Source organism: Pelecanus crispus, chromosome 18, assembly GCF_030463565.1.
Source record: "Pelecanus crispus isolate bPelCri1 chromosome 18, bPelCri1.pri, whole genome shotgun sequence".
Lineage (NCBI taxonomy): Eukaryota > Metazoa > Chordata > Aves > Pelecaniformes > Pelecanidae > Pelecanus > Pelecanus crispus.
In genome coordinates, this window is record NC_134660.1 from 4,534,993 (window position 1) to 4,547,829 (window position 12,837).

The 12,837-nt window shown below is 41.3% G+C and overlaps 1 protein-coding gene across 3 annotated transcripts in view; it reads right to left on the reverse strand.

The window, feature by feature from the left end:
• TLK2 (tousled like kinase 2) overlaps nucleotides 1–12,837 on the reverse strand; it is a 43,850-nt gene that overhangs the window by 10,158 nt on the left and 20,855 nt on the right. For all 3 annotated transcript variants that reach the window (XM_075722659.1, XM_075722658.1, XM_075722660.1), the window contains 7 exons: nucleotides 11,180–11,272; nucleotides 9,632–9,742; nucleotides 8,115–8,251; nucleotides 6,570–6,722; nucleotides 2,713–2,779; nucleotides 747–844; nucleotides 331–412 (listed from right to left, as the gene is read on the reverse strand). In XM_075722659.1, coding sequence (XP_075578774.1) covers nucleotides 331–412; nucleotides 747–844; nucleotides 2,713–2,779; nucleotides 6,570–6,722; nucleotides 8,115–8,251; nucleotides 9,632–9,742; nucleotides 11,180–11,272 — 741 coding nt within the window. The remainder of the gene's footprint in view (nucleotides 1–330; nucleotides 413–746; nucleotides 845–2,712; nucleotides 2,780–6,569; nucleotides 6,723–8,114; nucleotides 8,252–9,631; nucleotides 9,743–11,179; nucleotides 11,273–12,837) is intronic.

Below are 12,837 nucleotides of genomic sequence, written 5' to 3' on the forward strand. Positions count from 1 at the left end.
TTCAGACTCGCTATGCCATACTCAATAAAACGTCGCTACTTAAGGTATTTGCGTGTAGCACTTGAAGAAACAAGTGGTTTGCTTCTCTGTCCTGACAAAACTTGCAGACTTGGTGCAACATTTTCTTGAAACATACATTTGCAAGAAATCTGACCTCTGAGGACAAGGACAGAACCTAAAAATCTCAAGCCTGCTGTCTAGTGTGCTTTGTCCTCCCTTCTTCCCCTCACAACCACACACACCACTGAAAAAACAAGTGTAAAAATTCTGCTTACTGCAATGTTTCATTGCAGGTTCAGATTACACCACAGATTGCCACTTCAGATTTACCTTATATACTTCACTGAAGCCACCTCTACCCAGAAGATGTAGCAACAAGTATCTATCATTTAGCGTTGGATGGTCTTTAAATCTGGCGAGAAAGACATGGTTTAAGAACGCTGACAGAAATAATGCGATCTACTGCACAATAAATTACAGCTACTACACAGCTTAGAAACATCATTTTTATATTAAGACAGAAAAAAATATTAAAACTGTGTAACGAGTGACAGATTTGATACTATTTGATCACTTTGCACTGATGAAAAACTATATAATGGTACCTTGATGCACTTGGAAGCCTTTGTTTTACATGAACTTCAAGTTATATCGCCATGCCAATTTAAAAAAAGATTGTTTCCCATTATGAAGGGGACAAATAAAAAATTGTTACATGTTCTTGTCCCTGAATCCCGTGTGCTTACTGTGAATTATCTTCATTGTGTATCCTTTTCAATTCCCTGATATGTAGATTTCTAACCCTCTCTAGCCGTTCCAACTCTGCCTGGATCTCTGCTTCTTCCTGCACAAGGAAAAACCAAAAGGAAAACAAAACACTGTATAAGATAGTGCAGTTAGCGTTTCCGCCTGATTTACAGAAACACAAATGTAATTCCACTTGTGAAGAAGTTATTGGTAAATAACTTGCTTGGGAGATTAGAGACAGTCATAGTCAACTAAGAGTCAGGTAGAAGGTTGACAGGAATAAAAACTGACTGGGCAGTTTTGTTTACACCTACACACAGACAGGAGCAGACATATCTTGTTTTTAACATTTTCTGTAATTAAGAAGCATTGTAGCTCTGGTCCTGCTCCTTCCCTGATTAAGTGCTATGCAGCTGTTTTTGTAATAACTTAGCCTCTGCTGGGACAAGAGAAAGAGGACAGTCCTCAGAAGTAAGGAACAGGGATGTCATGATGGCACATGGGGACAGGGCAGCATCCGGAGAGGATGGAGAACGTGAAAGGACAACATGCGGTCCTATTCGCGGTAAGCGGCAGAACAGGTCAGAGTGTAACTTAGTGCCGTGTGGAAGTTTTGATATACTGTTTATAGAGCTGGAAGTTCTTGTGCCCTCAAACACAACACTAGAACTCACATCACTGTGGACAGGGCTGCAAACCTCAATTAAAACGCGCGCCTTGAGCAGTGTTATTTGGTATATATGACTCAAGGGACATAGTTATCCATTTGTCTTGTGACTCTGTTCCTTCCCTTCTCAACTTGTTCTATTTTTAGGCACAAAGAATGAGCCAGTTTCCAAAAGTGGAGAAGGATAAGCACAGCTTCAGACAATGCCACGATCCGAGAACATTACTTCATTTTCCATTAAGGTCCATATTTGTCTGTTCCAGGGTGGCACACCCCATGCCAGCATAGATGGACCTGCAATTAATCCACTCTAGCAATGTGGAAGCTGTAGAGCAAGCATGCCTTTAGCATACTCCTGCCCGTATCGCTTATCTTTGCTCACAGGTCAATAAAACACAACGGGCAGAGTGCCAGCAGATTCCATGTGTGCATTAACTTTCCCTTGCCACCGAAAATAACAAGGAGTACAGTAGCATTAATGAGGCCTTGCATTCAACTTGTGTGTCAAGGTTACAGGAAAAACTAAGCACAGAGCTCAGGCACCACCTGAGAAAAGAAGGGGGACTCCAGCAATGCATTTGCATGCTTCCTCTTTGTTTCATACGGGAAAGAACACTCTCTGGCCTTAGCAGAGGTCACAGCTAACCAGGAAATGGCAAAAGACATCTAGTTTTTTTTCAGTACTTCATCTGTTGACGTGCCCCAGAAAACTTATTTATAGGTTATTGCGATCACTTTAAAGGTAATCAACAGCTTATCTAATTATAACCTCACATGCAGGTACAGTTCCTACTGAAGCCAATGTCTTTGAAAACAAATGTGCATTACAACTACCTGAACAGTACTAGTTTCCAAAAGCCCAAGCGATTTTATCGGGCTGTTACTTATAATGCTGGTTACTTGATATTGCAAAGAAATGGGAAAGTCGATGATGGTTGCAGTTTTTGTTGTGTTCTTATAATTTTCTGGCCTTGGTCCATTCCTTCATATTCCCCCATATTACACATATACAGAGCCCAGCGCTAGGCAGGTTATAGTGATGCATCAAAACAGTGGAACTCCCTACATGAAATCATAACTGTAAGGACACAGAAATCTATTTATTGAAACAAGGAACATATTTCCTGCATACCACTGCCGTGGAAAAAATTATTACAAAATCCTGGCCATCCCTTTTAAGCAACAAAACCCTCTCAATTATCAAACAAACAGTAGTGACCTCTCCAAAGAAATGCTATTATTCATAGAACACTGAATCAAAAACCTACCTAAAAGCCTTTTCTGCAGTTAGTTCTTACCTTCTTAAGATGACCTAGTCGGAGTTTGAAGATTTCTTCTTGTTCGTGGTATTCTGCTAACGTTAACCTGCATAGAAGAGACAGATCCAACGCATTAGGTCTCAATGCATGTGATAAAGTGAACAGTCTGCAGAACACGCATCTCCAGTGGAAGTGACAACTACGCAGAGTATGTCAACAGCCAGCAGGAAATTTTTTAGGTAAACTCTACAATCTATTTTTTTTTTTTTAATAATCAATCTAAAGGAGACCAAAAGCTTAAACTTTGATAAAGCACATACTAATTTCAAATCCAAGTCCCTAATAACACCTATTTAGGCTAGTGACTGACTTTTAACAAAGAAAGCTAAACCCTAATCTAAATATGGAATGCTGAAGCACAAGTATTCCACATCTTATTTTTCCATTTAAAGTTTGCTTTATTGACTCATTTTCAAATTTTTCTTTGTAATGAAAGCTAGACAATTCACCCCAGCTATTCACTCCAGGACTAGCAGTACACCTGGCCACAGAGCCACTAAAACCAGAGCAATGACCTGGGATTCAGAACTTATTCTTGTTTCAGGCTCTGCGAAGTGGCTTCCAGGGAAACCTTGGCAAATTTAATTCACCTTACCGTATCTTTGACCTCATGCGTAGTTAGGAGAAGCAATGGGATAAGGGGAATAATCCCCATTTTATATTGACGGTAAATGATGTGCAAAGTTCCTATCCTAGGTGGCTGGTCAAAAAAAAGTTTCATAGTGTTTTCAATGTCTTTTATAGCCAAAGCGTGCCATGTAGGACAGGGGCAAAGCGCAGCCTTACCCTAAAATAATGACAGATCCCATTACTTCTGAAATGTAAAGATGTGCCAAGATCTTTAAGGTTAGAAAAATGAATTGTTATATTAATTTTCTCCCTGCTACCGACAAGGAGTTTGGTAAAAGCATCACGCATGTGAACATAAAGCTAGGAAGCCCATATCAACCGTATCTCTTTACTTTGTAAACAAGATACACACGTGACAGCACATAAATACCTTTTTTGAACCTAAATTGAGTTCAAAGCGTATCCCAGGAGGATTCCTGTTGCAGCGGTTACGCTCCGCGTAGTACTTAGTACCAAGGTTTGTGTACGAGGTCTCCACAGCATCAATACCACAACTAGTTTCAAGAGGGGACTGAGTCCTGTGTCTGTGCAGGGCTGTGGGACCTTGGCTCACTGTACAGTAAATTGAGGGCAGGTAGTATTCAGCTGATTAAGTGCTCATCTTGAAATGCCCCAACTTCTCTCCACTGTTGATAATGCGGAGCGTCCGTGTAGTTGAAATAAATGCTGAAGCAGTTGCTAGCTGATAAATTTAATGCGAAGCTCACAAGCCAAGTTCCCTTTGAAAGAATCTCAGCCATAAGGAACTGCTTATTATTAAAGATACATACAAAACACAGCCGGTACCACAGATGTTTACATGTTGTCTCATTTCATATAAAAGCATGCTAATTCACACAACCCCCACCTTCCCCCTGACAGCCTGAATTTTCATCAGATTCAGCTAATCTAAAAGACTGTCCCAAAAGTTTAGGTCTTTGGTTGGTATTGCTGTATAAGGAATAAAAAGACAACTGAATAAACCAGCAACAAGCTTTCCACATATTCTCGTGCATAAATGAAATACAGGGCTAAACACCAACAGACTACTCATTAAGCAACAGATGTAATGAGTACCACCAGGCTAACTAACATTGCCCCAAATTGCTGCCTGTTAGCAGCAAGCACTACAAAAAACATCAAGGGGGCTCTAAGACAAACACTGCCCTGTTTCACAGAAACATGCTTGAAACACACTACTTCTAGTGCAGCTGAAGACTCTAAGGTTGCCCAAGCTGCCCTAACAAACCTCAAAAAGCCCCAGCAGATTAATCTTCCTGAATGAAAACCTTTTTCTCATCCACAGGCTAGAAACTAGTTTCAGGAGACAGCATGTTCAAATTTGCATCACGGGACCTTCCTCTCCTTTTTTAAGACACAGCAACAACCACGAACCAAAGAGGAATCAAAAATCAAACGAAGGAATTTGGCGATCTGCTTCTCATTCAACTTGCCTAAAAGACAGCCTCTAAGAATTCCACAAGAAAAAAACCTCCCTCCAAAAATCAGAAAATTTTGTACCTGATACACATCAGTCCAACAAATGCATTTACAGGATAACTAAGGATTAAGCAAGTAGTCAGTCAGTACAGTTGCTTCAGCTGACTTGCAAAACCAGTGCTTTCATAAGCTAAAACACTCCACATGAACCACATCCATACACGGGCAAGCATTATCAAGAATGCCACAAGAAGCTCTTCTAAACCACAAAGATAAAACCCTGAAATATATCAGCAAAGAACGATAAACCAGGAAGAAACACAGTAAAAAAAGACCTGGTAGCACAAAAAGGCTTACTAGCAAACCCAGGTAAAGCTAGATTACATCAAGGCACGCTCACAACATCGGCAGAAGCTCACTAGGTATCACCGACATTATCACGATTTCCAGGCACATCAAGACCTTTGCTGCCATGTCTGCAGAATAAGCCACACTACAGCTGCACCAGTCTGCTGGGGAAAAACATCCCTACAGAAATGGGGAAATCCTATCCCTTAGAAGTGAAAGGTTACCACAATGAACAGCATCGCTTCAAAATATCCATGCACAGACATTCAGTTTACTTCTCCAAACTCAAACGCTGAAATGCAAAAGGACGTCTTTAAAACTTTATTTCGTTGTTTTTAAGCTCACTTGGCCAGAACGAGGGGTGAATGTCCCTATTCAAGCTACTTATTTGCAGAAAGCACACAGTGCCCTCTAATACAATACACCGGATCAGCAGGCACCCGTATCCTATCTGGGGGCACTGCCCTGGCTGCTGGGAGCACCCCGAATACCACAATTCACCCAGTCACGTGCCATCTCTGTGCCTGCAAAAGGCAGCGGGAGCTTTTGCTTCACATGCACTTTTAAAAGATCAAGACCAAGAATTCAAAGGGCTCCAGGAACTTTGAGGTCAAGTCATGCCCAGGAGATTTAATAGTGCAAAAAGAAAAGTGTCACTGAGAGTTATGGTATTAGCCAACAGCAATAAAATGAAGATTGTAAAGGAAACTGGTAGAAGGTAGCGGAAAGTCTCTGACAACATATTTCCAACTAAAAAAAAAAAAACTTCCCAAAAAATAATGTTCTAAAGTTCTTGAGACACACAGCTTTCCTCTCTAAGAATATCAGGATGCTTAAAGCCTCAGTAACTTCAAAAGAGGTTGGGGCGGGGGGGAATCTTCTGTGAGAAGAAAGAGTAGCACTTCAACTACCTTTCCATTTCCCTGACTCAGGTATCTGCAAAGGACTGCTTTGGAGATACAGGTCAATGCTTAACGCCCTGTCTTTATAGGCAGCATCTTTTTTCTTCAGTATCCTAAATTAATTGTTTGAAAAGCCTCACCAGAAAGTACATGGAAATAAAGGCTTCTGAAAGTGTACATTTTTTTTCCTTAAAAAAAAAAAAGCACCACGTATCATACAGTGACACCAAAATCAATTCTGAAGCTGCAACACCACTTTTCAAACTTGATGCAACAGGAATACCGAAAAAGTTACTGCATTCAAAAAAAGTTAAGCTGATATAAAGTCTGGACTCAGCAATGATCCTTGTTTTACTCCAATGAAAACTATTTAGAACTGCAGCCAGATGTTGCTGAATGCCAGGCTAATTCCACAATATTAATTTGTGCATGGAGTGAAGCCTAGAGGCAAGGGCAAGATTCCATTTCCCAGTAGATATTTTGTGCTCTAATCAAAGCATGCAGCTTGCAATGCATCAAGAAGGCCACGTAACCTACGTTTCATTTTCTGCTCCATTGGTCTTGTTCTTGCGCTGCTTCTGCTCATTGCTTGCTGGAGGGGTCTGTCCCATTGCAGGTGGCTTCCGTTTTGCTAACATTTTTCGTTGTCTTTCTATTTCTTCTCGCTGGGAATTTATCCTTTCCTGTTGCCTGGAAAGAACAGAGTAGAAAAAACATGAAGCAGGTAACTAATGGTATGTACTCCATCTTCTTCAGCATCTGCTCTTAGCAGACTGGAGCAACAAATTTCAAATCAGTTGTACTTGCAAGATTAGTAACAAAATATTTTTGTGCAGAAAAGGGGGATGTGCCAAACATTATGACTCAGATTTTTTAAAGGTATTTTTGCATAAAAGGGGATTCTTTTCCTGGCCCACAGAAACCTTTCAGTAAGTGAAAGGTTTTATTCATGCAGAGGATATCCAAAACCAAGGAGTTGCTAACCTCACGGAAAACCCAGGGATCCATGGTAAGTCACTAACTTTCCACACACTTTTTCCTAGAAGGCTCTGTTCTAAATCTCAGACTTTCCTGTTAAAACTCTTCCTGAAGTCTGGCACTGTCTGAGAAAGTACCCTTATACTTCAAGGGTATGGTTAAACTATCCTTAATTCTCTGAAATATAACCAACACCATTCCTAATTTCACTAAGAAAACAGTCTCTCCTCCAAGACAAAAAGACTATCTTAAAACGTTTTACAGTAATAAAAGCACTCTTGAAATTTCAAGTCTAAATGACTTAAGCATTTACATACTTAATCCACTTTTTAAGAGACCGAGACTGCAGGTAAATATTCCAGAAGTGTATCTTCCATGTCTTACAGCACAAACTAAGGAGGAATTATAGAGTCCTCAATCTGTGCCTAACAAGAACTGTACCTCCCTGTCAGACTACAGAGAAGTGATATGATTTTAAAGGATCACACATAGCTCGCTCTAATGCAATTAATTTGCCAAGTCCTACTTAAAGGTCTAGGCCAGGTGGGAATTTACTGGATATTTCCATTAACATCCTGCATAAAAGGGTCTCTGATCTTCATTTCCAGGTTTCTGCAGCCCCTTTGATCACTGTTACCAGGAGGCAAAAAAAGTTAAATAGTACGGATTTTCTCTTTTAAGCTTCTCTACTTTCTACTTTGAAAAAGAAAAGGAGCTAATTAGCCTTCCTTTACTAATATATGCCACTATGCAAATCAAATTGATTGACTCAAGATACAGGTGGGAATTCTGTCCACCTCTCCACCCTAAGCACTGCACAGCCAGGTAGGTGCACTGCTAATACCCAACAGGGCAGCCTACTGCTTTCCAACCCAGAGGCCAATTCAAACAATTCGATTCCAGTTTCAAGTCTCTGGAGGTTTAAGTGGAAACATATTTCTCACTTCAATGCAAAAACATTCCCCATTGTCCGTAGCTGAGTTTCTATCTGATCCTTTCATGCATCTGTCACACCATTCTCACATTTTGACATGCAAGACATCACACACAACCGCTTAGTTTTTCCAGCTCTGCCTCTGAAGTTAAAGACAACTCTGTCCTCACTTGATGAGGTTCTGGAAGGCATAGCCATCTGTCCACTGCTCGGTGAAAGACGCCCCATGTCGCACTGTAGTGAAGTGACCTAGCCTCAATCGATCCTGCATGCTCTTATCTCTGCATGCCATCTTCTCCTGTTTTGACTGAAAACAAAATAAAGCACATGTTAAAATATAAGCCATAAATCAGCACCTAAGAGCTATGCTGTCTTTTAAATCACTGCCAATTCTTACTGCTTTTCATTGTTTCAGTGCTGTTCATTGGAAACCCAGCTGAAAATCATTGACCAAATTACGGCTGGTGCTTCACACTGGTCTGACAGGCATTTGTTTGACTGCCTCCTTTCTGACATTTCAGCCTCACCTTTCCTTCCCCATTACTGCCTGGGGCAGCTCACCCATTCTATCATCAGTTGAAATCAGTCTAGCAGTAGGATTAAAACTATTCCTTTGTATCAGTAGCTTAGCTAGACTCCAGATGTGGCTCTGATCAGGCCCTTATTCACTCAAACACCTTGAATCACTGTTAAGACTAAGATACAGGGATCAGCCAGCTCAGCCTTAGACTCGCACCACTCCCAGAAGTGACACAATCTCATTAGGTCACCAACGTGCATAAATACCGGTGGTGGTGTCTGTCACAGAGTATTTCTGGCAAGTGAGAGGAAATTTCCACGGCCTGAGATGAGAGCAGCAAAGTTTCAGTCCATCAGGATTACAGGTGATCCAGCAAAGCTCCTCACTGGAGCTATACACCACCTATCTGAAAGCCAGGTCTATGTAACACCTAGCCCAGAGTTACAAATCCTCCCAGAAAGGGGAGTCCCATTCAGCCAAGAACAATCAGCTCTGTGACAAAATCACCTCAAACAGACTGCATGTACTGGCCAGCACCCTGGTAGTTTTGCCCATCCAGTGCCCACAAACAATAGATGTAATTGGCCAACAGGTGAAAGAGCAATCAAACCCACACATTGTTTAACCATCAGGAAATCTGGAAATCTTTCAACACTGAAGCAGGCTGGACACTGGTAAACAGCAGCCTGGCACTTTCCCCAGTGTCTTTAATGTGTTGTTTTGAGTGTTACACAAAGCAACGACCTCCAACTTTGCCATCTGAAAGAAGGAAAGGTCTAAATCACTTGCCCGTGTCACAGAGCATATCTGGCAATTTCACTGCACAATGGGATACTGCTCTTGTATTGCCAGAGCCAGACAATGTTGCTTTTCAGGTGTACGAGTTTCCAAATCAAGTAACACCTGCTGCATTTAGAACTCAGACTATTTCACTTAAGCAAGGGAGATCACTCTTTGAGACTGTGAGAAGTAACCAAACCAAAACATTCTGGACCATTTCAGCTTTAGGATTACATTCCTATTTGCAGAGAAATAACTCAAGACAGAGTTCCAGTTGTCTTTTATCACTATACCAAGAGCAGCAAGTTTTCACTGCTCAAGAGAAGATAGAGAAGTTTTCAAGGACATGAACTGCGACTGCAGAGATGTGGAAAGTCCCCTGCTCACCTTTTCTATAAGAAGCTTCTTGCTCATCGTTACACATCTATTCAACCGCTCCTTGTACTTCTCCAGCATCTTTTGCTGTTCATCTATCTGTCGTCTCAAATCGCAGTTGGCCTAGAAGCGGACAGAGAAAAGCCTTTGACTTTAAGCCACTCAAAGAGCCAAACTAAGCATCACCTAGGAAGAAGTTTCTCCAGCTAGCTCTAGGCATCAGGTTAAAGCAAACAAACCAGCAGGATAAGAAAAGACGACTAGGTTCCTCTTACCAAAATATCCAAGCCAAGCTCTTCAATTTTTAACCCACTCAAATCTTAATACCCCTCTAGAACAGGGAAGTGCTATCATCCTGGTTTACATATAAGGAACTAAGGTACAAAGAGACTAAACAGAAGCACAAGGAATTTAATTTTTTTTTTTTAAAGTATTTAAGACCTTGCCACAGCTACCAAGTCTCAAAATAGCTTAGTCATCCCTGGACTATCCTCGCTCTTTAGCCACAATACTGGCAGAGGAAAAGGATGGGGTATCTCCCTTTGCACATTCAATTAAATTCTTGTTCAAGTTACTACCCATCAGCCCCGATACACAGACTGCTTCCCAGTAACAGCTCTTGTTTCTAACACCACCACAGCGTACAGCAGGATTTTACGTGCAAGCGTTTTCATTGATAAAAAGTTAAATGTAACCATCTCTGTTCCAACCAATAGTCTGGCTTCTGATTAAACAGTGGATGGTAAAAAACCCAAAAGAAGTCTATTTCCTGCTTCATGGCTTATTTTCCACAAATCCACATGTACCTCTGTGTATGCCTCTACGAGCTTGTCTTAGCCCTTTTAGGTGCTGAGACCAGACACACACAAACACAGGGAGCCTTCCCTCTTCTCCATTTAATGTGTCTAATCCTTTTCAACACTTCACAAGACATGCCTCTCCAGCTGATGAAAGCTAAATCAATTAGAACTCCTCCATTAAGACAAGATCCTTGATTTAAAGGTATTTATCTTTTACTGAAAAAATACTAATGGGTTAAGAGAAGCTTTATTCTTTTGGTTTGACTAAAAGATGTTCTCATCTCTATACATTACTGACTCTCATGAATAAGCATTTCGGAATACAACTTCCCAGCCTACTGGGAGGCTACTGAACATGCTGCTAACCAAAAAGTAGAGTCAGTTTCTCAGTACTTAGAAGAGGGGAATAATTCTGAAGAGAAACATGTTAGGTTAGTTAGCAAAATACACAAAAAGTGTGCAACACAAAGAAAGGCCAGCAACACTGCTGAGGACAAACACCTGAGCTAGTGCCTAGCTACAATAACTCTGCACCTTATAGCCACAGTCACTGCTACACCGCTTGTGGATTCAAGCAGGCCCAAACAAAGTATCTACAAGCCAGACAATTATCTTGCAAGTAAAGGATGACTGGATTTCTTTTACGTTGCAACTGCTGGTTCTACAAATGGTATATAAAATCCTGCTCTGCAGCCTAGCTGCATTCTAGGCATCTTTAAATAGCAACTTTTAGAAGAGTTGTCCCATTTTAAATACTTACTCTTAATAAGTCATCTATCCTCCCCTCCTTCTTCTCCAAGTCAGAGTTCTTACTGTTTTCTAGTGCAGATATTTTTTCCATTGTGAGGTCAGACTGTAGGGAAAAATCACCACAAACCACATTTAAGAAAAACAGGTATTTCAGATAGTCAGCACATAACATCACAGTCTAACCTTCTCTGATCTCAACAGTCAGGTCTAAGAAGAAGGAACTGATCCCCTGCATCCTAGCAGTCAGGGGAAGAACTTTCTCCATTCTTCGTTTTCTTATTACATGGTGGGCTTCTCCAGCACAGGAGGTTCAGTCAGCTAGCACAAAGCTGCTCTGGAGAACACAACCTGGTAACACGTAACAGGCTACAACATCCTCCACGTCCTGCAAATTTTGTTTTTATAGTCGAGTTCTGCCCACTCCTTGGTGGTCTCTCACATTTACTATCCTTTCCTGCAGTGCAACACAGCTTGTACAGGAAAAAGGCTTAAGAAAAAAAACCCCACCAAATCCCAACCCATCAGCTGGAATATCAAATTTATGAGATCTTTTATGGGCACAGACAACCACCTGCTACACAAAGAGACAATACCTGTGGGTTCTAAGGTGGTCTTGACAGAGAACACAGGTCTTAGTTTTAAAATACTATAACAGACTGACAGCAGGCACAAGTCTTTGTTTCTGACAAACTGATGTATTAGCGCATACTAGGGACAGGTGCTTTACAGTTCTTGAGTGAAACCTATTTGGAGAGTTTTTATGGGGTGCAGCACATCTCAAACACCTTCACCAATGAAGTGAGAGTTATACCCAGGAACAGAAGACAAAAGACATATTCTTATTGCTAGAGAACATAGCATATTTCAAACTCAGTACTCTAATGGGTGGGGAAGAAGTCAGTATGTATATGAACACAACATGTAAAAAAACCCCAAGTCAACACAAGGGAATCTTGCTCCATGACTGCATACACATATTTCACATTTATGGCTAGCAAGAAGCTATCCTGGTTCTGAGAAGAGTTAGCACAGACTTACCTGTGGAGTTGGTATATAACTGTTCTCCAAATTTCAGGCTTGCCTGGAAGCTAACGCCATGAAGTAAGAGACAAACTTGGCGGACTGTTGCTTCTCTACATATGCCCAGTATAGGAAAGATCAGAAAGAATACCTGCCAGCATTGCACATGAAGCAAGATGAGCCTAAATCCCAAAAGACAAAGAGGAGGCCTGGGCAGGTCACCCCACTTTGGCCTTAACTTGGCTTATACTTCCTGACAGCCTGCAGGAAGCACGTGCGACGAAAGCTTTTGTCACTGAAGGCAACGAGAAGGCTGTCTGTTGAAAACCTAGGCTGCATCCGCTCAGCCAAGCGCCAGAAAGTTTCTTTAGTAAGTGACTTATGTCATTTTGCCAAATGCACAGACATGCTTGCACCGTGTCAGATGAAGTCATGCTTCAGGTGCATGCTCTTACATGTGACTTCATCACAACTCACCTTGCCTCAGAGCACTTGGAGGGCCCTAGCACTGACTGAAAACGCTAAGAAAATCATGCTCGTGCTGACTTGCTTTTGTCATCACCAGAAGTGATTCAAACTGGAAGTCACTGAAGAGGTTTTATTTTTAACCCTATCAACTCCAAACAGGTTTGGAAGGAAAACCAAGAA